Source organism: Cloeon dipterum, chromosome X (assembly GCF_949628265.1).
Source record: "Cloeon dipterum chromosome X, ieCloDipt1.1, whole genome shotgun sequence".
NCBI lineage: Eukaryota > Metazoa > Arthropoda > Insecta > Ephemeroptera > Baetidae > Cloeon > Cloeon dipterum.
In genome coordinates this window covers 31620640-31646119 of record NC_088790.1, presented here as the reverse complement: position 1 = coordinate 31646119, position 25480 = coordinate 31620640, and the positions used below count along the sequence as shown (strand labels likewise).

The 25480-nt window shown below is 42.1% G+C and overlaps 5 protein-coding genes across 5 annotated transcripts; 3 read left to right on the top strand and 2 right to left on the bottom strand.

Annotated features, from left to right (window-relative positions):
• The first annotated feature begins 2075 nt into the window (after positions 1-2075).
• LOC135946400 (cullin-3-B-like) lies at positions 2076-3488 on the top strand. The gene is made up of 6 exons (XM_065494609.1): positions 2076-2104; positions 2294-2498; positions 2557-2739; positions 2790-2993; positions 3199-3378; positions 3471-3488. The coding sequence occupies exons 1-6, from the start codon at positions 2076-2078 to the stop codon at positions 3486-3488; spliced, it is 819 nt and encodes a 272-aa protein (XP_065350681.1).
• A 34-nt stretch (positions 3489-3522) lies between these two features.
• LOC135946565 (cullin-3-B-like) lies at positions 3523-8923 on the top strand. The gene is made up of 7 exons (XM_065494838.1): positions 3523-3656; positions 3886-4062; positions 4125-4415; positions 7684-7802; positions 7859-8042; positions 8096-8526; positions 8583-8923. The coding sequence occupies exons 1-7, from the start codon at positions 3609-3611 to the stop codon at positions 8605-8607; spliced, it is 1275 nt and encodes a 424-aa protein (XP_065350910.1). The 5' UTR covers positions 3523-3608; the 3' UTR covers positions 8608-8923.
• Positions 4539-6947, bottom strand: LOC135946564 (probable chitinase 10). Its single transcript, XM_065494837.1, has 2 exons — positions 6345-6947; positions 4539-6282 (listed from the first exon to the last, which is right to left on the bottom strand). The coding sequence occupies exons 1-2, from the start codon at positions 6418-6420 to the stop codon at positions 4541-4543; spliced, it is 1818 nt and encodes a 605-aa protein (XP_065350909.1). The 5' UTR covers positions 6421-6947; the 3' UTR covers positions 4539-4540.
• Positions 8924-9655: 732 nt separating the features above from the next.
• On the top strand, positions 9656-16396 carry LOC135946270 (proton-coupled amino acid transporter-like protein CG1139). Its single transcript, XM_065494418.1, has 10 exons — positions 9656-9725; positions 9804-9905; positions 10070-10152; positions 10205-10357; positions 10418-10568; positions 10620-10741; positions 11871-12228; positions 13145-13326; positions 13457-13629; positions 14083-16396. Exons 3-10 carry the CDS (start codon positions 10085-10087, stop codon positions 14328-14330), a joined length of 1455 nt encoding a protein of 484 aa, XP_065350490.1. The 5' UTR covers positions 9656-9725; positions 9804-9905; positions 10070-10084; the 3' UTR covers positions 14331-16396.
• A 1011-nt stretch (positions 16397-17407) lies between these two features.
• On the bottom strand, positions 17408-24883 carry frtz (WD repeat-containing and planar cell polarity effector protein fritz). The gene is made up of 14 exons (XM_065494502.1): positions 24528-24883; positions 24306-24432; positions 23842-24022; positions 22734-23025; positions 21749-21866; positions 21488-21691; positions 21265-21428; positions 20543-20647; positions 20256-20485; positions 20060-20183; positions 19835-20004; positions 19634-19773; positions 18381-18782; positions 17408-17987 (listed from the first exon to the last, which is right to left on the bottom strand). The coding sequence occupies exons 1-14, from the start codon at positions 24605-24607 to the stop codon at positions 17634-17636; spliced, it is 2691 nt and encodes an 896-aa protein (XP_065350574.1). The 5' UTR covers positions 24608-24883; the 3' UTR covers positions 17408-17633.
• Between the last annotated feature and the right edge of the window lie 597 nt (positions 24884-25480).

The window sequence follows — 25480 nt, the reverse complement described above, 5'->3', positions numbered from 1 at the left end:
GTTAACCAGTGCTTGATGAATTATTTTATTAATCAACCCTGCTCTTTGCGAAAATAACTGAATATTTTCGTGTCTTTAAGTGACCACAAATATTTATTACTCCAATTTTTGATAAAAATTCGAACTGGACAGATTTTGATAAATAGCTTTAGGCAAAATTGCTGACTGCTGGTTTAAAATCCACTGTTCGCATTTTATTCAGTTTTGCACTTATTGTTAGCCTTGTTTGATGTACTCTCCGCCTCCGCACTATTTGCGTGTGGGACGCGGTCGCTTTTGCTGCTTTTTCCTCTCGCTGCCTGCATTACCGCTCAGAAATGCTGAGAGAAAGAGGACAAAGCTTTGAAATTTATGGAAGAGAGCGAGAAAGGCTTCTTTGGTCCATTGCAAAAAACGCAGCGGCTAGCTTTGAGCAGTTTCCATGGAAGCAAAAATACGAAAAGGACTTGCAGAAAATCAGCTTGAATTCAGTTCGCAGGAAAAAGTGATAAATGTATTCGTTGCCTTTTTAAGTAGGGTTGCCACCCTCCGGGTTTCGGACAATCCGAACCCGAGTCCGAGTCGAAAATTCGCGCCTTAATAACCAAATTAGGGAAACTGATGGACATTTAAATAGGAGACGCCCCTTGCACGCTCATTTTTGGTTACGCCCCCTCTCCCACCCAATTAGTTTTTGAATTTCCCGCCGGCAGGAAACATGACACGCCCCCTTTCCGTGATTTTTTTGAATTTAATTCGCATAGCAATTTTAGTGAAATTATCTTTATCAAAATCGCGCGGGAAAAATTCGAAAAAAAAGGATTGTACTCACCGGCGCGGAAATTAAAATCGAAGACACAGCTGTAAAGTCTGAAAAAAGTCATTGTCCACACCAGTTGCACTGCACCACTCACTTAGAACGTCACAATCACACGAAATCTTCCGTTCATCGTCCAGAACGTTAAACAGGGAACGCATGGCGAGCACCGAGAGTCCGAGAGCAGAGAAATAATACAAATTCAGAGGAATTTGAGCTTTATTCTGCTGCTCTTGGGCCTCTTGGTAAGAAAAACAATGACTCACGCTTGGACGCTTGGTCGCTTGGGTCGCTTGGCGGGTTGGCGCCTTTTGCCCTCCTCTCTTCCCCCACTTTTCCCCTATCCCCATACTTTTCTGTGCGATTCTCACGTTTATCACACAGTCGGCAGAGTTACGCATCTACTCGTGAGCAGCAGAGAGCAGATCAAAAGCCATCAGCCAATCAGAGGCCACCAACTTCTCAGAATTATCAACAGCTGCAGAAAAAATTAGCAAGGCGGCCTCTGATTGGCTGAAAACGGCGCGTGACCTGCTGTTTACGAGCGACCGCCAAACTTCTCGACTTTTAGTTACGCTGCCTGCTGCCTCATCCACATCCACTATCACTCTCATATTCTGGAATTCCGATCCCGTTAGCAGTTACAAAGCCAGAGTTTTCTTATGCGCATGCATGTTCGTGCTGACGGCTCAGTGTGTGTTCTGTGTTGCGGCAGCGGGGATTCACCAGTGAAAATGCGTGCATGGCTTGCATCCGAGCGACCGGACGCAGCCGTCTCCGAATTCTCGTGAATTCTGTGTGTCCAGCAGCCCTGCTCCAGTAATTAAAACAAAAAGTACGTAATGATATGTGTTTGTGTATGTACGTGGATCTTGTCCTTGTGTTTACGGCCTTCATTCCGACGGAGTTATGTAGGAAATTCGGCGTATCACATTTCTTGCATAATTTCCATGATATTTTTCGCGTAAAATTCTGTTTGTTTTACGTATTAATGTTTGTATTAATGTTGATGAAGCTTTTTTTGCTGTGTTAGCTGTCATAAATTCGTATTCTGCATGATTTTTGGTTAAATTACAGTTTCCGCCGGCTACATATTTCGCCAGTTCTCATGGGAATCCAATTTTACATCAGGTTTAGGTGGCGAAAACTGTAATTTGTCCATTTATGATTTTATTTTGCGCCTTTTAAACGTGATGATGTGCAATTAATTTCTGTAATAGATTTTTTCGTGTTTGGCGTCGAAACAGCTGAAGAGGGGGCGTAACCGAGGGAATACATTATGGCGGCGCACCACGCCCCCTTTGAGCAGTGAGAGGCGCACTCTTGCCTGCAGTGTCCGCGCCGCCATATTGTATTCCGTCGGTTACGCCCCCTCTTCAGCTGTTTCGACGCTAAACAAAAAAATCGGCAAAAAAATCTAGTTTTTTTTTAATTCTCATCGAAAAATTGATAGCATTTGATGTTAATCGTAAATTTCCCGCCTTTTTTATTTTTCAGTTCAAGAATGATGTCTGAAATCGAGTTGCAGAAGGTGTGGCTGGACCTGAAGAAGGCGATCGAGGAGATCCAGCAGCGGTGCACCTCGAAGCACATGAGCTACGTGGACCTCTACCGCTACTCGTACGAACTGGTCATCAACCAGAAGGGCAACCAGCTGTACACCAACCTGAAATGCGTCGTGTCCAAGCACCTGACTGAAATTGTACAACGGTTTAATCCTTTACTTTCAAATTTTGAATCTTCGGAATGATCATTTATAGGTCAGGAAAAGGATTCTGGAGCACCAGGGCAGCATGCTGCACATCGTGATCAAAGAATGGGCAGAGCACCAGGTCATCATGAGCATGATCAGGGATATTTTGCTCTACCTCGACTGTGTCTTCGTCCCGGAGCATTATCTTGGAGACATTTTTGATGTTGGTGTCGTCATTTTTAAGGAGAAGGTTTGTTAATTTCGAATTTGACTATATTTTTAATATTTAATTGATTGTAGATCATTGACCACCCTGACATCAACGAAAATTTTGTCAGATGCGTTCTTGAAATGGTTGCCAATGACCGTGCGGGAAGTGTGGTCGACAAGACGGCAATCAAAAACGCCTTGCAAATGCTGGTCAACCTCGGCATCAACTCATTGCAGTGCTACGAGCAGAATTTCGAGCAGCAGTTTCTCATAGATTCGTTTGAATTCTACAGGGTAAGTAAATAAATGCTGAATTTACGTTTGTGCCGCGGAAATCTGGCCAATCATCCGCCCCGCCCAATTTTAAATCCCTCTTCATCGCACACTAAAGCTAACTTTACTCCGATCAGCTGATTTGGAGGGATTTAAAAGTGGGCGGGTGCACAATCGGCCAAATTTCCGCGGTACAAATGAATTTTAAATTTTATTTTGTCCTTAGTCGGTCTACTCGGAGTACATCTCCAAGGGTGACATCATGGAGTACATAGAAACGGCGCAGAAACTGATTCAGGATGAGAAGAAAAGGGCAGAAATGTACATGATCAAAAACACCCAGGAAAAAGTTAGCAACCTAGTCGAAGGAGAGCTCATCCAGTCGCACATGACCGAAATTATCGAGGTCTGCATGCCTATCCTAATTCAATTAACTCCAATTTTGAAATATTTCTGTCAAGATCGGTCCAAACGGAATTCGCAAACTGATTCTTGAAGGGCAAATCAAGAGCCTGAAGCAGTTGTACGTGATGTTTGGCGCGCACCAAGGAGGTGCTGAATTGTTGCTCGACTGCTTCATCAAGACCCTGTGCGAGCAATTCGAGGCGATTTACCAGGAGGACGAGCAATCCCGCGATGGCAAGACGACTACTGCCACGGTTGCTGTCAATATCGTTCGGGCAAGTGCGAATTTTGGTTCTAATTTTATTCTAAATAATCGTTCATGACGCGTAAATTTGGCCGATCGTCTGCTTTGCTCACTCTTATATCCCTCTAATCAGCTGATCAGAGTGGTCTTTTTTAGATCAGCCGACTTGTGCGCGCTATACAGAGGAATTTGAAAGTGGGCGGGGCGGTCGGCCAAATTTCCGCGGCATGATTGAATTATTAAATTTCAATTTATTCTCTTCAGAACCTCGTGGAGCTCTTTGACAAATACAAACAACTTGCCCTTGCTGTGGAAGACAAGAATTTAGAATTGAAATTCGTGGGCGAGTTCAAAAGTTTTCTGCGGCAGAAATCGAGCATATCTGAATATCTTTCCCTCTACATCGCCAGCTTCATGAAGATGGAAAGAGGAGAAAAAGAGGTCGGTTTCGATGATCATTTTTCCTTATTAATTAAGCAAATTTATTTCAAATAATCTCATAGGTGTCCGAAGAAGATCTCGAGGCCAAAATGGACGGTGCAATGCACATTTTCAGGTGCCTCAGCGAGTTGGACACGTTTGAAGCGTACTACAGGCGCTACCTGACGCACCGACTCATAGAGAACAAGTCCATCGGCTACGACTACGAGCGCAACATGGTCAGCAGGTTCAAGGAAATGTGCGGCTGGCAGTCGACCAACCACATTGAGCAAATGTTCAAAGACATCCAACTCTCCAAGGACTGCAACGACGAATTCAAAAAGCAGCAAAACGAAGAGGCCAACACCTCGCAGGTCAGTGAAAAGTTTAGGTTTTAATAATATTTATTAAAAGCTTTATTAAATAAATAAATAAGTACAATATATCGGCGCTATTTAAGACGGTGAGGAGAGGTAATAGGAAAGAAGATCCTTACATATTATGCAGTTGATGAATAAATTATTATAATTTTTATTTGTATGCTTTGGTACAAAACTTCGGCATTTGTCGCTACGCATCCAGCGTCCCGGGGCCAGTCGCAAACCTGCTTTTCGGCATTGAAGTGGAGGCCGTCGGGGCAGTCAAAGAGGTAGCCAGTGCCCCAGTCGCACTTGCAGAAGCTGTCGCAGCGACCAGGGTTGGGCAGGTGAAGAGCGTATATTCCGTTGGTTTCCGGACAGACGACGTTGGTGCAGATCGGGCGTGCATTCGGAGGAGGGGTAACTACCGAAGGGGTGGTTGATTCTGCTCCTGTGTCATTCTCGCAAGTACTACTATAGTCGCAAATTCCTAAAGCAGGGTTGAACTCAAGTCCAGGAGGGCATGGTTTGAAGACTCCGGTTCCGTTGGTGCACCTGCAGAAGCTGCCACATTTGCCAGGGTTCGGGAAATTTATTCCTCCACAATCGCCAGCAGGGCAGACGACATCTTTGCAGTTATCCTCATTTGGGTCGGAGCCTGGTCCTCCGGGTCCTGCGTTGCAGACGACGTTGCTAGGCCAGTCACAGGTCGACGTCGCGGGGTTGAAGAGCAAGCCAGGGAAGCACGGCATTAGAATCGGACGTCCCCAATCGCAGACGCAGTAGCTGCCGCAATCCTCTGGATTTGGAAGGAGGATGGCTTCACCAGCGTTGCTGTTCTCAGGGCAAACGACGTTGGGGCAAAGTTGTGGAGACTGAGGTGGCCTGGTTGATGAGATGGCTGGTCGGGGCGTTGTTGAAGGTTTGGCCGTTGTTGAAGGTTTGGCCGTTGTTGAAATGGTTTCAGTAGTCGTTAGTTGTTCTGTAGTCGTTGGTGCTTCTGTAGTAAAGTCATCATCATTATCACCTATTTCTTGATTGCAACCGGCATTTGCTGGCCAGTCGCAAACCTCCAGAACTGGATTGAAGTGAAGGCCAGCAGGACAGTCGAAGTAAATGGGAACTCCCCAGTCACATTTGCAGAAGCTGCTGCAGTTGCCAGGGTTGGGCAGGTGTATCGCCAGACCAGCGTTGCTATTCTCAGGGCAAGTGACGTCGGTGCAAATAACTGGAGATTGAGGTGGTTTGTTTGTTGAAATGGTTGGTTTAGTCGTTGTTGGAATGGCTGGTGGAGTCACTGTTGAAGGTTGAGAGGTGGTAGGAATGGCTGGTGTAGTGATTGGTCCCTCTGTAGAGTTATTATTATCATCATCTCCTTTATTGCAACCGGCGGCTTCAGGCCAGTCGCAAACCTCCAGAACCGGATTGAAGTGAAGGCCAGCAGGACAGTCGAAGTAAATGGGAACTCCCCAGTCACATTTGCAGAAGCTGCTGCAGTTGCCAGGGTTGGGCAGGTGTATCGCCAGACCAGCGTTGCTATTCTCAGGGCAAGTGACGTCGGTGCAAATGACTGGAGGTTTAGATGGCCTGATTTTTAAGTTGGTTGGTTGCTCTCCTTGAATGCAACCGGCGGCTTCGGGCCAGTCGCAAACCTGCAGAAATGGATTGAAATGGAGGCCACTGGGACATTCGTAGTAGATGGGAGGTCCTCCTGTACACCTGCAGAAGCTGCCGCAGTCCTCAGGGTTGGGCAGGAATATCCACTGACCGGGCTCCAGTGCTGGAGGACAAGTCACGGTTTCACATCCTGTAGGAGCAGAGGTGGTTTGCAGCAGGGCGGACCTGGCACAGGTCACGAGTAGAAATAATGCTAGTCGAAACCCTGTAAAAATAGAGGGCAACAGTTAAAAAAAATCTTTGCAAATTAATTAGAAAATTGTATACCTCTCATGTTGGTTGTGAGCCTTTGTTGTTTCACTGCTGTAAGTGTGAATATGCTGCTGTAGGCGGGTGCTCGCATTTTTATACCACATTGGCTTATTGTATATCTTCATCTGAAATCTATATAATAAATGACGTACGTTATTAATTGTCCTCTTTTCTGATAAATTGGTGAGAACAACGTCATTGCTAATGGGATTACGAGCCATAATCCAATTAGTTTCGCACCTTAAATATTAATTACGGCGCTCATTTGAAATCTTTTAATATCTCTTTAGCGAGAAAGCATTACGCACAGCATGTGCGTAATCAGTCGCTTATATTGATCCTAAAATCTCGTCTCCTTGGCCTTATAGCGCAAATGGAATTCGCGGCTCAACAAAATTCGTTCTTTTAAGATAACGTGAATGCGGATAATCTCTCCAAAATAGAACAAGTTTATATTTCTATCTAATAGCCAATAGTTAAGCCTGCATGAATTCTGGGAATTTAACAAGTTTCTTGATTATTTTGCGCTCTTGGAGACTCCAGACGGGCGCTTAGCGCCAGCTCTTCAGGCAACTGTCCGTCGAGGTGGCGAAATCGACTCAAAAACGGCGCTGATGTCAGGTCGCGTGACCTGAGGAAGGTTGGTGGCAGGCTAGGATATATTCGTCGCCGATTTTTGCTTATTGTGCTTGAAATTTTTGAAAATAGCTTTAAAAACCTGCCTCGGAACAGATTTCAGGTCGCGGGGTACCCTGAAAAAGGTCGTTAGGGTGCCCCAGGTAAAGCCCAATCAAAGACTTGTCCGATGAGGGGTTGCGGTTAACGATCGGACGACCGGCCGAATTTTTATAAAAATAAAACCATTTTCGCGCCATTAAAAATTTCGACTTTTTCGAAAATTTAGCCGAAATAAATTAATTAAAATTCGAAAAATGGTCCGATTTTGGAAAACCAAACACGGGCGGACGCGCCTAACCAAGGGGCGTCGATTGGTGATAGAATCGGCGCCGTCCGGCCCATTGGGCCCCAAAAACAAAAGTTTGAAATGTTACAAATTGCGTTTTTTGGACTTTAAATATTAATAAGTCGGCTTCTATGGGTCGTAGAGTAAAAAACCAAAGTTAATCAGACTCGCAGTAAAATCATGCGTCTTTTAGGCCCAATTGCCTGCGCCAACGCTTCCAAAATCTGCGCTATTATTAAGTTTAGGATCTATTATTGTTTTAAATTCACCTATGGACCGGATTCGGCTTTTATTATGAGTTGAAAATACGCCAAAACATTAATAAAATATTAATCTTTTGATTTTTTTTATGCAAAAACTAATAATTTTAATTAAATTCTTTTTTTGTAGAAATCCAAGATTGATCTGAACGTGACGGCGCTGTGGGACATCAAATGGGATGTGTGCAGAGTGCCAGAGAACCTGAACATCCCAATTGACGCCCTCAACGCCTTCGAGAGCTTCCAATTGTATTCTAATAAAAATTAAATCGCTCTTATTTCAATTTTCACCTCTCTTTCCGCAGGTTCTACCTGAGCAAGCACATGAAGAAGAAGATGCGACTGCACTGCAGCTACGGCACGGCCGAATTGAAAGCGACCTTTTTCGACTCGGAGCAACAGCCAATTCGGACGCGGCTGCTCACCGTTCCCACCCTCTGCATGATCGTGCTGCTCCTTTTCAACGACAGGCTGGCCCTGACCTTTGACGTGAAGAGTTTTATTAAATAATAAACTATTTTATTAACATTTTGGTTAAACAGGAAATCCAAGTAAGCACAAACATCTCGGAGGGATCGCTGAAAACGCTGCTGCAACGCCTCGTCTTTGGGCGGATGAAAATTTTGAGGAAATTCCCCGAAGGAGAGGAGATTTTGCCCGACAGCCTGTTCACCGTCAACGAAGACTTCAAAACCAGGCACCACAGGGCCAGGATTCAATTTCTGGACATGCACAAGGAGACTGAGGCGGAAAAGAGGGTGATTCATCAGGACATCGAGAAGCAGAGGGGCTACGAGTTGTCTGCCGCCATCGTGCGCGTGATGAAGGCGCGCCAGAGCATGAAGCACAACTGCCTTGTGGCCGAGGTGATCGACATGGTGAAGAGCAGGTTCACGCCGGACCCTGCCAAAATCAAGAAGGAAATTGAGAGTTTGATTGATAAAGACTACATCGGCAGGGAGAACGGACAGATGTGAGTCTTATTTTGTTTAAATCTTCACGTTGTTTTATTTAAATTTTAATTTTCAGGGACTCCTACCGCTACATTTCCTAAGGTTCATCACCGCTGCTGAAATTAACAAACATTTTCCGATTAGGAAAGCGACTGAAATCATGAGATATTTCGTATAGTTTTTAGATTTGATTACATTTAAGGTTTTCATTTCTGTCTTGACCTACATCAAGAGTCGTACCTAGCAAAGGTTTGGTACTAAGGTGTCAATTGATTTTAAATTTTGTATGCATTTTCAGACCTGACAAAGTGCACGACTTTTAATATGGCGATGAATCGCAGCGACGTGCACCAAAATGCTTTTCTATGTACTGTAACAATTATAACAAATAAAAGTGATATCAAAAATTAATTATTTTTATTATTGAGGCCAGTTTGTATACGTACACGTGTTGAAAATCATGAAAGAATTAAAAAGAAGTCAAGATAATCGTGACAAAAATTCGCCTGGCCAATAGAAGGAAGAATTCGCTTAGAATGCCCTGGGGATGGTTAGAGAATGGCCACGTCGATGGCTTAACGGCTTTTCAGCAGTCCCTAAAATCGAAATTGCCGGAATATTAGCTGAAAATAAAGAAATTCTTTCAAAACGGGGCTCAAAGAACTGCTGTTTATTTGTTTATTGAAGTCTACAAGTGGTCGGTCGGTGTAAGGAAAGGAGAACTAAAAAATTGAAGAACTTCTATATTTAAATGGTGAAGAACACCAATAATCAGCCAAAATATAAGAAAAACACCAATATAAGAGTTTAAAATTTATTTTTCTATTGTTTAACTTTATTTTTATTAAGTATAATCGAGAAGTTCTTTCCATTCCTCATGCTCCTGTCCTTACGCTTACGGTCGGTAATCGGAGATCCAACCGCACCCCCTTTTTCACAGCTGGGAGCCGAGAATTCTCGCGATTGTATCAAACGAGCTGCGATTGTTTTTGTATCGCCCAAAAAACGTCACCCTCCTTTATCTTTTCCATTAAAACTCGGACGTATCGGGACAATTATCTACAGAAATCGAGCGAGCATCCCCTCCACATCATCAAGCAGGTGCATTGGTCTCCATTCCCTCATTCCTTCCCCCCGTCAATTTCCTTGACTCGTCTTGTGACTGTCAGTCAGTGACTCGTCGTGGGCCGTGTCCGAGCACAAGTGGTATATCTAAATTGTTAGTGTGTTGTTGATAGATATTGTTCGTTGTTTTAAGTCGACTCATTCTCATACACGTACGCTACACGCTTTCCAGGTCGATAAGGCATTTCCGAGGAGCGAGCCATTCACGAACACAATGCACCAGCATCGACAGTGAACTTCACAAAATAAATAATAATATCATACAGAACGCCTTGTGAGTGATAAAAAATTGCCATAATTATTTTCGTGGCTGATAATTCTCAAGTTCAAGGCTCGCCGCCTTTTATCTTGCGAACTTTAGCCCGACACTAGAATTTATTTCTTCCTTGTTCATTATTGAATCAGCCGCGGATGCTAAATTTCCTCGTCATTTTGCAGAAAGAAAAATAAAATATGCCAAAGAAGGATGAGTCACAGCCCCTGCTGGTCGGAGGCCCGGTCGACAATGACCTGGCTGAAAGGTGAGCTAAAAAATTAATTTTTTTTATAAATTTCAAATTTAAAAAAATTCAGGGGCACAGCACCGCCCGCGGCCTCGCTGGGCGCGGGGCCGTCGACTTCGCCGGTGCTGCCGAACGAGAGCGGCAGCCTGAGCACGAGCAAAAGCGAACAATCGCTCATGGACTACGATCCCATGATGAACCGAGAGCTCGACCACCCGACATCGTGAGATCAATCTCGATTGTTTAAACCAAATTACGAAACATATTGATATTTTTTATTAAGGAATTGTGACACACTGATTCATCTTCTGAAAGGAAACGTGGGCACGGGAATTCTGGCCATGCCGGACGCCTTCCACAACGCGGGCCTCGTTCTCGGAACGGTCGGAACGCTCATCATGGGATTCATCTGCACACACTGCATGCACATGCTGGTCAGTTAGGGATTTTTTATTTGTTTAGGAAGGTCTAAATTTATTTTTCAGGTCGCGTGTGCTCACGAGCTGTGCCGGCGGACGCAGGTTCCATCCCTCGGCTTCTCCGAGGTCTGCGAAACTGCTTTCAGAACTGGACCGGTCCCCTTGCAGAAATACCACAAATTTGTCAAGTAAGGAATTTTCGGAATTTTGAAATTGAGCCAAGTAATGGGGTAATCTGGTTTTTTCCACTCTGATCTCTTTAAAATTGTTTGGTAAATTAGTGAGGAATTAATATTTAAAAATTCATTCGGACCTCAGTGGGACTAGAAAAGTGACCCAAAAGACGCAGAATTCCAAGGCGAGTCTGATGAACTTTGGTTTTTTACTGTACGACCCATAGGAAACGAGTTATTAATTTTTAAAATCGAAAAAACGTGATTTGTGACATTTAACATTTTGGTTTTTGGGGCCCAGTTTGAGTTCTATGGGTCGGACGGCGCTGATTTTGGTACCAATCGATGCCCCTTGGTGAGACGCGTTCGGTCATGTGTGATTTTCCAAAATGAGACCATTTTTTGAATTTTTACAAATTTTTCCGAATTTTTGAAAAATTTGAAATTTTCAAATAATTCCGCCGGTTATAAATTGGCACATCAATCGACGCGAAATTTATCTGGGATCATTTTAAGACCAAATACGAGCCGTTCCGATCAAAATTCTAGGAGGAGATAGGTTTTGAAGTTCGAGAAACGTGATTTTTGGACTCTTGCCGTAAGAAATCGAAAATTCGAATTATTTTTCGAACGGGATCCAATAATGGGTTCCCACTGCCTCCATCACACGAACAGGTCCAACGCCAATCTAGAAACTGATTTTCAGATTTTTCGTGCCCATAGAAAAATTAAAATTAATTTTTTTCCGAATTATTTCACTTTGCACGACTCCCGTTCTTTAGTGGTTTTATTTTTGTTTAAATTCGGCCGTTGGTCGGATCATCGATCACGACCCCTTTTTGGACAAGTCTTACAAGGGGCTTCAATCTGGGGTACCCTAACGACCTTTTTCAGGGTACCCCGCGACCAGAGAACCGCTCAGAGGCTGGTTTTTAATATTTTTTCAATCAACGGACAGTGACCTAAAGACCCAATTGAATAAATTAGATCGGTTTTTTTAAAAGATAATTTTTTATCTCGACATCCGTTATTCAGTCTGACAATGAGATAATTTCTTAAATAATTTCTAGTAATCGTGATATCTTGGCAATTCTCCGAAAGAATCACCAAAAATGGTCCTAAAATTCCGTCTTATCTTTTCCAGGAATTTGATCAACGTATTTCTGTGCATCACGCAACTGGGCTTCTGCTGCGTCTACTTTGTGTTCGTGTCGACGAATCTGCAGGAAGTGATCGGCTACTACCTGGTGCACGTCGACATCAGGGTGTACATGGTGCTGCTGCTGCTGCCGATGATCGTTCTCAACTGGGTCAAGAGCCTCAAGTACCTGACGCCGGTGTCGCTGTTCGCGTCCATCATCACGGTCGTCGGCCTCGGAATCATCTTCTTCTACATGCTGCAGGACCTGCCGCCCGCCAACACCAGGCCGGCCTTCGCCACCTGGAAGCAACTGCCGCTCTTCTTCGGCACGGCCATCTACGCCTTCGAGGGAATCGGTGTGGTAAGCATCGCTGAATGAGTGGCACTATTTTTTACTGTTGTCGAGCAGTCGGAATCGAAAACTGGTCCTTAGGCGAATTTTTAAAGAAAAATAAATCAAAATCTTCATTTTAGAGCCGGTTTTGGGGGGCTTTCGTGGTGGAATAGAGCCTAAAAAATCGCAGAATTTCACGGCGAGTCTAATAAACTTTAGTTTTTAACCCTACGACCCATAGGAGCCGAGTTATCAATTTTTAAAGTACAAAAAACGTGATTTGTGACATTTCAAAATTTTGTTTTCGGGGCCTTGTTGATCGGATGGCGCCGAATTCGGTACCAATCGATGCCCCTTAGTGTGGTGCGTCCGCCCATTTGTGGTTTTTCAAAATCATACCATTTTTCGAATTTTAACGAATTTTTTTCGTCTGAATTTCCGAAAAAGTCGAAATTTTTCATATATTTTAGATTTATTTTTATTAAAATTCAGCCGTTGATCCGATCGTCAACCATGACCCCTCATCAGAAAGGTCTTAGACAGGGCTTTGACCCGGGATACCCTGGCGACCTTTTTCAGGGTATCCCGCGACCTGAGACTGCTGAAATCCGTTCCCAGGCCGGATTTTAAAGCTTTTTCAGTAATATTGAGCATAATTTTCCATCCTTGATTGTCAGGTCGCGCAACCTGACTACTGTTTTTCGCGGTTTTGCCACTTGTCTTAAATAAATATTAAATAAGAAATCACGCCCTGGATTTTTATATTTTTTATCGCTTTTCTATTACAATGTGTTGATTTTTTTCTATTTATTTGATTGGACTTCAGCCAATTGATTGAATTTTTAGTTGAAAATAACACTTGGTTTACTAAGAAACGGAAATTTCCATTCCAGGATGGAAAACTTTTCATTCCAATTATCTTATCTGCTAATTTTCATTCCAGATATTGCCTTTGGAAAACAACATGCAGACACCGCAGGATTTCGGCGGTTGTTTTGGCGTTTTGAACACCGCAATGGTGATAGTCGCCACTCTGTACACGTCGGTCGGCTTCTTCGGCTACCTCAAATACGGAGAAGACGTCAAAGTCGGCAGTATCACCCTCAATTTACCCAAAGCAGACTTGTAAGTTAAAAGCCTTGTTTTTTGTTGAGATAAATCAGTTTATTTTTTTATAAAAAAACAACTTTCTTTCACTCTCTCGTCTGCCGCAGTCACGTGTTTCCTTTGTCGGTATCAATATAAAAACTTGCAGCTTGGCGCAGTCGGTGCGGCTGATGATGGCGCTCGCAATTTTCCTCTCCTACGGACTGCAATTCTACGTGCCAATGCGGATCATGTGGCCGCCCATCCGCAGACGGCTGCAGACGGAAAAGGCGCAGCGCATCGGCGAATACACCATGCGCACCCTCCTCGTCCTTTTCACATGTAATTTCTTTTTTTATCTATTAAAAAACGTGTTTGACGAAGATTCTGAGCTCACCAATCGATTCTTGAGGGTCGAATTAGGTAAAATTGATATTCTTTCCGACCTAAAAGCGCAGCGCGACGTGCGAACTTTTTTCCCGCCAAAACAATATGATCGTATTTGCGAGGACTGCGCATGCGTCACCGCTGGTTTGAGCACTTGCAGAGAGACCGCCTGTACAAATGACTTATTTGTCACATCCAACCAGCTCTCACGCATGCGCAGCTCGTAAATACGTTCAAATTGTTTTGGCGGGAAAAAAGTTCGCATGTCGCGCTGCCCTTTTTTGTCGGAAAAATATCCTATTTACCTAATTCGACCCTCAGGAATCGATTGGTGGGCTCAGAAACTTCGTCAAACACGTTCTTTTAATAAAAACTCCTAAAATAAAAAATGCATTTTTCGTATGACAGTCTTCCTGGCGTCGGCGGTTCCGAATCTGGGCGCCGTCATCTCGTTGGTGGGCGCCGTTAGCAGTTCTACCCTGGCGCTGATCTTCCCGCCAATCATCGAGTTGATGACCTTCTGGCCGACGCAGCCGGGCCAAAAACTCTGCCCGTGGATGGTAACTAAAGACGTGTCAATTCTGATTTTCGGCGTTCTCGGCTTTGGCTTCGGAACCTACACCAGCATTGTCAATATCGTGCATCCCTCGTTGTAAGGTTTTCACGGCCATGGCTTGAGGCCTCATTGTCAGTCGGTCGACGCGAGAAAAATAATAATTTGATCCATATTTGAATATGTCGACTGGCCTAAAACGTAAAAGGTTATTCACGTGCTTCGTGACCGGATCGGTAAAGTGTCATGGTAAATGTACCTTATGTTTCCAGGCTGGACGTGAACACGGTCGATTATTTGAAACTCGAATTTTGGTCTAAAATTACCGGGCTTAAAAAGAAGTGACAGTTTATTTTTATTGTTTTGACTGATTGTCGGGAAATGTACCAAAAATCTGAGCTGGAAACCGATTTTTTTTTGCAGCTGAAGAATTTTTTGTGGTCGCAGAAACTCATTAAAACTCGATTTAACTGCGAATGAAAACACGAAAACCGGAAAAATCCGTAATAATTCTTCGCTGGCAACGTGAATATCAGATTTTCCCGCGCAATTTAGCAGTTGCTACGTTGCTAGGCAACCGCGGGGGTTGTTGACATGCATTCTGCGACAGCCAATCAGCGTCGAGAATTCTTCCAGCAAAGAATTCTTGCTGTTTTCTTCGATTTTTACGTTTTTAATCGCAATTAAATCAACTTTTAATTTATTTCTCCGATTATAAACAAGACCAAAAATTGGTTTTAGCAGTAAGGTAAGCGATATCTAATGTTCTTCAGGAATTCGGCGACATGTTTCAAAGCGAAAATTCGAGTTTTCGGCCAGTTTTCAATCCAGCCGGAAGAACATAACCATTAAATGTTGTGAATTCTAAGTAACCTCATCTGTATGGCATGCAGGATAATTATGTTGTTGTCTTCGCGAATGTTCATTCACCACTGACAATATTCAACGCTGTCTGATTTTCTCTCTTTGCTGAATTCGTACTGGCCCCGAGCGCGCGCTTATATAAGGACGATATAGGTTTTTATTTTTGTACGTGCGCAATGCACGGTTATTAGTTAATAATTGTTTTTTTTTTCGTGACGACGAGCGAACTGTGATGCACAATTATATAAACGAATGACCAAATTTTGGTGACTCTATATTATATATTTTAAGGATAAATAATATCAAACGATCAATGACTCTCGGCGTTTGCCAAAAATAGATTTCGCATTATATATCATCCGCAGTATATATATTTTATTTTTCTGTCTACATCATCGCGTTTATCCGATTCGGACTTGTGTCATTCCGTATTTTTTGAGACTTGCACAACGTTTGTACCCGATTTTCTGAGTTCATTCACTTTTCACGTGTTGTACGTCTGTAGAATTTCTCCAAACCAGTGGGCAAAAACCCCGCCATTCGGCCTAGATTTTTATTAAATAAAAAATGGACACCTTCAAATGGCCATCACGATTTTTAAAGGTGGGAACTACGACTGCGCAGAAGGTTGTAATTTGGGTCACGCATGCGCAGTGATAAGTTTTGGCTTCCCTGTGAGTTTCAGAAGCGATCTGAACTTACTGCGCATGCTTAAGATGCGCACAAGTTTACTGCGCAGCTTCGAAATGGGCGAATATTTAGACAATTATAAATTTCGACGCCATTTAGACTTCTGACTGGCAAAAATCAACACAAATTGCCATAATTTCTCTGATTTTCATTACCGGACTCTGACGGCGGCCATATTTGCGCGTGCCCACTGGTTTTTCGTGTCTGCCTGTCCCTCGGCTGTAGAAGCATACCAATGAACTGCATTTTGCGCTAGTCCTTCTAATGCTGGACATTAAAAATAATATTTTATTAACCCCGATATTGTCTGAGAACTAATTAAATATAATTATATATTATCTTAGTGTTGACGAAAATCATAGCTATATGCATATTACACCGTTCAACTACTGGAAATTTTGCCTTCGCAAAAAGATAATTGGCGTAGATCTCGGAACATTTTCCCTGAATTTTACCATATTGGTCCTAAAAGTCGTATTTTAATCATGCGAAATTGATTTTCGCGTGATGAGAACTACTTGATTCTTAAGAGATACAATTATTGTAGGCGAAACCATATATTTAAATGTTAACCCAGCAGATGTCAAATAAATTATCTATGTTAAATGCAAGTGATTTCATTTCTTTTATTTAAATACATTACACCTTCATAAATTTATCGTTTTTTTTAATAATTTTACATGAAAACTAATAATTTTTATTTATTTTTTAAGTCAGTCATTTTTTTATACCTTTTCAGAGAAAATTATTCCTGATTTTCGCTTGAAATAATTATTTATCGCTTTAAAAAGTCATTTCGGGGGGGATTAAATTATTTTTCAATATCTCTACAGGTTTCCGGGGGTGTTTTTTTACAGCTTTAAAGTTGAAAATAGCATATTCTTGGTGTCTGAACTGCCAATCGTAGTTTCTCAGTTATTTTCATATGGATATTAAGTTAAATCGTGATTTTTAAATGCAAAAACTTTTGTATTTATTTCATTTGAAACTTATAAAAGACGCAAAATATCACGGCGAGTCTAACTAACTCAAGTTTTTTACTGTAAGACCCATAGGAAATGAGTTATTAAATTTTTAAATCGAAAAAACGCGATTTGACATTTTAAGATTTTGTTTTTGGGGCCATATGGGCCCGACGGCGCCGATTTTGGTACCAATCGATGCCCCTTGGTGAGGCGCGTCCACCCGTGTGCAGTCTTCCAAAATCAGACAATTTTTAAAATTTTCACGAATTTTTTACTTTCGAATTTGGGAAGTGGAATTTTTTAAAATATTGGTTTTATTTTTATTTAAATTCGGCCGTTTGTCCGAACGTCGAAAACGACCCCTCATCAGACAGGTCATGAACAGGGCTTTCACCTGGGATACCCTAACGACCTTTTTCAGGGTATCCCGCGACCTGAGATCCGCTCCCAGGCCGGTTTTTTAAACTTTTAGAGTAATTACAAGCACATTAGGTGATAATTTTTCACTCTTGCCTGTCACCGACCTTCCTCAGGTCGCGCGACCTGAGGACCGTTAAAGAATAAAGATTTTTTTAAGCGTTCTTGGTGTCGTTTTGTAGGTTTAACTTCAAATCTAAAAGGTTTTCAGTCTGTTTTTATTGAAATAAATTAAAATCACGCATTTTAAATGCAACCATTTGTATTTATTTTATTAAAAAATCGCACCTAGATACGTAGATAGATTATAAATTTATCAACCAATGTTATTAACGATTTTAAAGCTCGAATATAAAATATCTCCACACCGTTCCAACTAGAAATTAAAATTTTGAACAAATCAAGTATCACATTTTTGTCAAAAACCAATTCATCAGATCTAAAATTAAAATTTGAGCACTTCCTTCTATTTAAACATCAACGGGCTCGCTGAAGACTGCCTTGAAATTTTTCATCGGCAGCCCGATTTCGTTCCTGCTGGGCCGGAAAAATGCATTCGCCAGCCTGCTTCCCGACGCCTCCTGCCGTCCGTTGAGCTGCCCCTCCTTGGAGGTGCTCGGCAGGTTGTTGTTCGAGATTTTCTCTTCGCTCTTCGCTTTTGAAACAACCGCAGGTTTGTTGAGCGTGCTGAGACTTTTGACTTCGGACACGCTCGGCTTCTTGGGCGCCTGCTTGCACGCGGCCACGGCGAAATTGTCACCGCCCACTTTGCTCAGGTCCAGACTCGCCTGCGGCATCAGCAGCGTCTCGAATGCTTCGCTCACCTGAAATAAAAATGGGGAAAGAGCAGGATTTAGTTTTTTTTATTTAATTTTTGATGTCATTTTGGAAAATTTGTGATCGGTAAGAATAAAAAAATACACGGTACACCAGTAAGAAGTTCAATTGAATTAAATTATTTCAAATTAACTGACCTGTGAAATATATTTTATTAATTTTTCAAGAATTTAAACATTTTCTGAATAATTTGGAAGTTAAAAAAATTCAAGAAAATTAAAAAAATCAAAATTCAAATTATCTATGACCAAAAAAATATTTAATAAATTTCGGGAATTAAAAAATTAAAGAAAATTCCGAAAAAATTAAAAAATAAATAAAAAATTTATTTCAAAATAAGAATTTTCTGAAAATTCAAGAATTAATTTGATAAATTTTACCTGCGTAATGGAGGTTCTGGTCCTGGGGTCCGTCAGGGTGGTGACGCTCTTCCAGGCGATGTGCACGTTGAGGGCCGAGTCGTCCGTGTCCGGATTGTAGGAGGTGTTGTCCTTTGCCGGCCGCCCCATCTGGAAGGGCGGTCTGTAGGTGGCGCCCTGGAAGGTGTGCGACCGCTCGCCGCGCACGTAGAACGGCTGCTTACTCATGGGGCCGACCTTCAGGGCCAAAGGGTCGATCACCGGCAGCCCCGAGATGTTGGGACTCGGGGGCAAGAGGGCCGACCTGCTGCCGGCCACCTGTCCGATTCTCCGACCTTTGGCGACGGGGCCGAGTAAAGGGGTGCTGGCCGCCGCTGCGCCGTCGTCGTCGTCCTCCTCCTCCGCAGCGCCATTTTCAGAGTGCTGATGATCGCAAATTATTTTTAAAACTGATAGAAAAAGCCCTGTAATCTGTAATCTGAAAAACTGAAGTTTCTACCTCAAGAATTTTGGTAACCAATGAGTAGAAACCCGATTTTTTTGCAGCTGAAGAGTTTTTTGTGAACGCAGAAACACATAAAACGTTGATTAAAAGCGAATAAAGACACGGGAATCGGAAAATATCCAGAAAAATCAGCAAGAATTCTTTGTTGACGGCGCGTATGTCAGATTCTCCCGCGCAATTCAGCAGTTGCTAGGCAACCGCAGGCGCTGTTGCCATGCGTTTTGCGTCAGCCAATCAGTGTCGAGGATTCTTCCAGCAAAGAATTCTTGGCTGCTTTCTCTGATTTCCTTTTATTATTTTCGATCACAATTGAGTTGTTTTAAACATTTTGTTGGATTTATGCATTAAGATCTGTGAATTATAAGCGCAGAAACACATTAAGAGTTGGTTTAAATCGATTTAATTCCGAATGAAAACTCTCAAATTGAAGAAATCAGCAAGAATTCTCTGCTAGAAGAACCCTCGACGCTGATTGGCTGACGAACGCACAGGTGGGAATATCCCGCGCATGTCACAACGCATGTAAGCCGTTGCTAGGCAACCGCATGAGTTGTTGACATGCGTTTTGCGTCAGCCAATGAGCGTCGAGAATCCTTTGATCTGAGAATTCTTGGTGAGTTTTTTTTTAATTAAGTAAATTTCGCCTAATTAAACCGTCATTGGTGTCGTTCCAATTGTATTCCGCCCATTTTTTAAGAAAATTTTGCGTTTAATTTGCTTCCTATCCGAATTTTCCTCCGATAAATCCTTCCAAGAATTTCGTCCTTACCACAATGTGAGTGACCGTTTCAGAAAAGGTGACCTTTGCGTTTTTCTGGGCCGCCGTGAAGCTGAGGCGCTTGACCTCGGTCTCGGTTTGTCCGTCGCTGCCGCACTGAGAGCACGAAGACCGCGAGCAATGTGACGACGCTATAAATTAATCATTTTTTAAAAATTCCGACTTCCCCTGCATGGTGTTTAAATAATTTACTCGACTCGGAGTCGTCGTTGAGCTCCCTGGTGAGCTGGTCGGCGTACTCGACGGCCGCCTTGGCCAACTCGAGGTTGTTGACCGCTTTGGCTTGCGAGTGCAGCAGCAGGAACAAATCACAGTCGCCGATGTCGATTGCCAGACGGAAGGCCAGTTCTAGCCGATTAAATCTGAAAATTTGATTATTTTATTGGTTGGTTGATTTTTAATTAATAAATTATCTACCTTAAAATGTGGGAGAAGAATTTTCTGGCGAAACTGTGAACTATGTGGCCGTATTTCTTCTCCACGGATTTGCTAAGAGGCACCGTCGGGGACATGAAGATTCCCAGCGCCGCCTCTAGTTGTACTGGAAATTCATTTTTATTTTTTTAGAATTATCATAAAACAGAATTAAATCCTTAGAAGAAAAATTGAATACCTTCGGAACGTGGTGTCAGTCTTTTAGCGATTAAATTATGGATAATGAGGTGCAAGGCGGCGATGCACGATTGACCCTGGTTCTCCCAGCTCAAGCAGCGAAGCAAATTGATGGCACAGTCGACCAGGTTCGACTTCAAATACATGCAGACCAGCCTTTCCGGCGTCAGGCTCAGGTCGCCCGTTCCCAGGCCGCCGCCGATGATCACCCTGAGAGCCACGCACGGGCCCCTAAAATAAAAATTATTAATTGAGTTGAAGACAAGGGGCTTTTTTTATTAATTTCACCTCGAAAAGAGCATGAAAACCAGACCATCGGAGGTCGCTGAATAATTGGACCCTGACACGTCCGACTGTCTGTTCCAGCAGATGTTGGATAAATGCGGCTGGCCTCTGAAATAAAAATTAAAAAATATTAACAATTTAAATTTTTATAAATGTTGATATTTAATTTAAAATTTGAACTCAGGACGTTTGAAAACCTATAAAACGACACCTCTTTTGTTTAATTTGGCCAATTTAAATATTTTTCAGTCTCAGGGTAAATTCAGGGTGAGACCCTGAAGGTCCAACCTGGTCCTAAAAGGTTGTATTTCGGTCCTGTTAGTGATCCAAAGTAATTTAAACCCTTGAAAATTAAATTAATCGCATTAAAAGGAAAAAGGTTATTCACCAGGGTTACCAGGGTAAAAACTTCAAACCGGAATTGCAGCGGAACTACTGTGAGTAGACCAATAAAATTTTGATGCTCTTGTACAGAATTTTAGGGGCTACAATTTATTCTAACAACTTAAAAGAATCAAAGGTGGCTAACTCCCTGAAAAAACGGAATTTCGGAAAAAGGTCGAAAAAGGTGACCTTTATCTTCGACCCACAACTTTTTCTCAAATGTAAAAATTTTTCAACCTCAAAATTCAGGGTGAAACATGAAAATTTCAGGTTAAAATCTCAACCTGAGCAAGAATTACAGTCGATTTTTCCCGAAAACCTGATAAATTTCGAAATCAGACCTGAAGTAGGGGGAGAGATCCAGGAAGTTGCAGCTCTGAGGTGTTTCACTGGCGATTTGGAAGTTGATGGGGGCGAGCGCCAAGTCGTAGCACCTGATTTGGCCCTTTTCGTTTGCAGCCAGCAGCAAGGCGCCGTCCGGATGCCAAACGAGGTGGTACGGAATCTAAAAATAATTCAAATTAAATTAATTTAAATCAAAATAATTCGTCTCTGTCCACGCACGAAAAGCGATTTGACGAGGATGGAGGCGCAGGTGGAGTGGAGCAGGACGGAGCCGTCGATGCAGCCCAGGGCCAGGGTGTGTTCGGACGGACTCTGGGCCACGCTGCACACCTCCGTCTTCAGCTGCAGCACGTCCACCGGACTCGTCCGCGAAATGCTCACCTTGGACACTTCGAATTGGCTGCTCTCCACGTTCACTTCGCCCTGAAAATTAGATGGGGAGTTAAATTCTGGTTTTTAATTTATAAATTTCGGTCTCACATTTTTTAATGACACTTTCTGCTCGACGAGGAAAATGCGGTTCGGGTGCATCTTGCTGAAACTTATCATCAAAGGGTCTGCTTCCGTTTTGTAAAAACAAAGAAGCTCCAGTCTTGACCTGAATCGAAGGGTAAAAATTAAAATTTATTAGATGAAATATTGGTTAATCATAAAAAATCCAAAATTCACCCCCGGAGACCTCCTTAGGGGTGGATAATTAATTCCAACCCCTGAAAAATTCATTAATAATTAATCTTCATCGGTAGGTGGTCATTTTCTGGTCAAAATCAGGCCAGAAATCTAAACTTTGTAATTTACCCTGAATTTTGGTGCCCGAAAAATCACGTATTTTAAACTTTCACGGAAAATATCTCAAAAATGAAACATTTTCCAAACACCCAAATTTTTATACCAACAGAACATTAAATTTGGAACAATATTTACGTTGAAAATATTGAAAAAAATTCAGCCCTTTGATAGCTATCCTCAATTTTTAGATTTAAATCAAATTTTAGTGACCTTGACCTTTAACCTACGACCTTGACACTAATTACCGATTTGTTACCTAATTAATTATCTCTCAAACGGCGTTGAGTTTGTCTCATTTGCCCTTCTAGAAGCCGAGATAATCCCTTAGTGTTCAAAGCGGCCAACAGATGGCGCCACTGTATACTTTAGTAATAAATTTATTTTTAAGGCACTTCTGCTCCGATTTTAGACTCAATCTTGCCACTGTGCATTCTTCACTTAATTTTATCTTTCTTTTGACGAGCTGAAAACCAAAATCAGTCCAGTCAATCGCCGTAGGAATTTCGGAAAAGATTTTTTATTTCAAAAAAATAGTTTTTCACGATTCTACGACGTTTATCTTAACCGATTTTGGTTTTCAGCACGTCAAAATAAATCAAACTAAGTGAAGAAAGCACAGTAACTTGTAAATTTTTACAAAATCAATTTAAAGCAAAAAAATCCCGATCAAACTCACTCTGAAATTTTGTAGACGAGCAAATTGGCGCGGTCGCAGTCTTTGGTCATGGGACTCCACGGGTAGAGCTCGTTCTGCGAATACCTCCACCACACCAAGACCATGTTGTGCTCGGGATTGAGCGACAATTTCCTCTCGAGCCTCCGTCCGCTGGGACCGGCCAGCTCGAACGTGTTCAGACGCGGGTCCTGCCTGCTCAGCTTGTCCGGGTGCTTGGACGGCTTCAGCAGACTCACTAGCGAGATCACGTTGCTGCTGTACGTCACTATCACGCTCTCCCTGCTGCACACCACTGAAAAATTCGCCATTTTTTATTTTAATTTTAGCGATTTTTTTATATAAAATTGTCGTTTTTTCACTAAAATGATAATTTCTAGAGTTCTAATTATGCTAGAACGTTATATTTAGCGCCAAAAGATGCCTAGTTAAACTACCTATGAATTTTGAATTTAAACCTTATTTTTTGGAATTTTCCAAATTTGAGTAATTTTGGATTGAATTTTAAATTTTTGAATATCTCAAAAACTGAATTAATTTTATTGTTCTGAGTCATGGATAAAATGTTGCTCTAAGTGTGCGGATAATTTCAGGAAAATTTCAGGGTGGTACGACTCTTGGTTTTTGAGATACAAAGGGTCAAAGGTGGAAAAAATGGTTTTTCTAGTTTCGGTGAATTGTGTTAAATTCAAAATTAAAAAATCTGTTGATATTATCCCTTGGAAAATGCATCGGATCACCCCTGAGGTCAGAAACGCCCATCACAACAGGTAGAAAATCAAACCCTGGCGTCAGGGTAGCTCTCAAGCGAAATCATTCAATTCTCATTTTGTGGCCACTTTAACGACACCTGACGAGCTCTGTAATTGTTCGATTTGCAAAATCTGCACACCGTTGGAAAGGCCAGGTTGAGAGCTTTCAGAATATGTGCAATTTGACCCTGAGGAAGGCATCAGGACGTTCCTGAAGCGCCCTGAATTTCCCAAAATCTCGATTTCGTGAACCCGATTTTTTTTAAAAATTTCTGTTCCAGACCTTTTAAATATTTTCTTAGTAGATTTTTTCAAATTCTAAGAATTTTATAAATTAAACAAAAATTCCCATTATTTACCATCGGTGATGCACTCGGCAGCGAGTTTTCCGACCAGGTATCGGTCGAAGGTGATTTTCTCGATGTCCCCTTTTAAAGGATGCACCCTGACGTAGGCGAACAACCCAGAGGAAAAAAGCATCTGCAGCACCGTGTTGTTCCGCCAGCAGCATTGCACAACTCTTTGCTGAGATATCAACTCCTGCAATTCGCAATTTATCAGAGAAAAAATCAATCAATAAAAAATACAATTTTCCAAATAAAAATTCTTCCCAAAAATCATTCTAATTTAACTTTTTCGAATTAATTGAATACAAAATAGATTTATTTAAATTTTTATAAATTTAAACAAAGAAAAATTAAATTTCCTGGCCCAGTTTGATGATTAATTGTTAAAAAGCTTTTAAAGTAAATAGGAAATTGCGTTGAAAACCTGTTTTTATTCGTTCAAATTGCAGCTAAAAGTAAAATAAATTAAATAATACCTCTAATTCTCTGAGGCAGTCCTTCTTGAAGGTGCTACCCTTGTGGCCTGAGGTGTCGAAAGAGCTTCTCGAGGCCGTGTAGAACTTCTTTGCCTCCAAATAAAACGATCCCTTCTTATCGCTATACCTGAAATTGCAATAAGAAACGAGTTATTGCAGGCAATAAAAAATTAATTAAAATTCCTTCACGGCAATTTCTATTTAAAAAATAAAATAAATTACCTGAAGGCGCCGTAGTCGGTACTGGGGATGACGAGCGCGTCGTCTTTCAGGGTCCAGAAGAGCGCCTCGCCGAGCAGCATTATTTTTTGATTGGAATTAAAATAAAAGAAATTGTTGGAATGCGTCCAAAACGGACTCGGCAGGGTCACGTAGTCAGCCCATTTCGGCGGCGAACACCACGTCGACGAAGCTCATCTCGGCGAATCGCGGCGATGTCGACGTCGACACGAAATTCAGCGATGCGCACCGCAAAAAATTGTCACGGGCCGCGCTTCAAAACAATTACAACGCGAGGCATCACAGGTGTTTGTCCCCGACCTGAAGGTGATCAATCAGCACGGAACAGTTAGAAAATATATATGTTTCCTGCTTCGCCACACGCGCGCCAGAGGGCCTCAGGAAGCGATTTTTCGGCCCGGCCGAGGAATGCGCCAGGTTCGCCGCTTCTGCCGGGACATCTCTTGGCAGATTAATTAATCAATTAGGATAATTTGTTGTTTGTTCCGCACGTGTAATTATCATAATTATTTCATTTGATTACAAACAGGAAAATCCTTAAGAGGAGCTGCAAAATTGCTCTTTATTTAACTAAAAATTTAAATGGATTTTTTAATAAAATTTTTTGAATTATTTAAATATTTTTAATACATTAATTATTAATTTTAAAAAGCCTGGAATCTGAAATTAAAAAAATGAGTTCTCGAAATCGAGATTTACGGAAAACCAGGGCGCTCTGGGAACGCCCTGACGGCTTCCTCAGGGTCAAAATGCACATATTCTGAAAGCTCTCAACCTGGCCTTTTCAACGCTGTGCAAACCTTGCAAATCGAACAATTACAGAGCCCATCAGGTGTTGCCAAAATGGACAAAAAAATGCAAATTGAATGATTTCGCCCGAGAGCTACCCTGACGCCAGGGTTTGATTTTGTACCTGTTCTGGTGCTCTTGTCTAA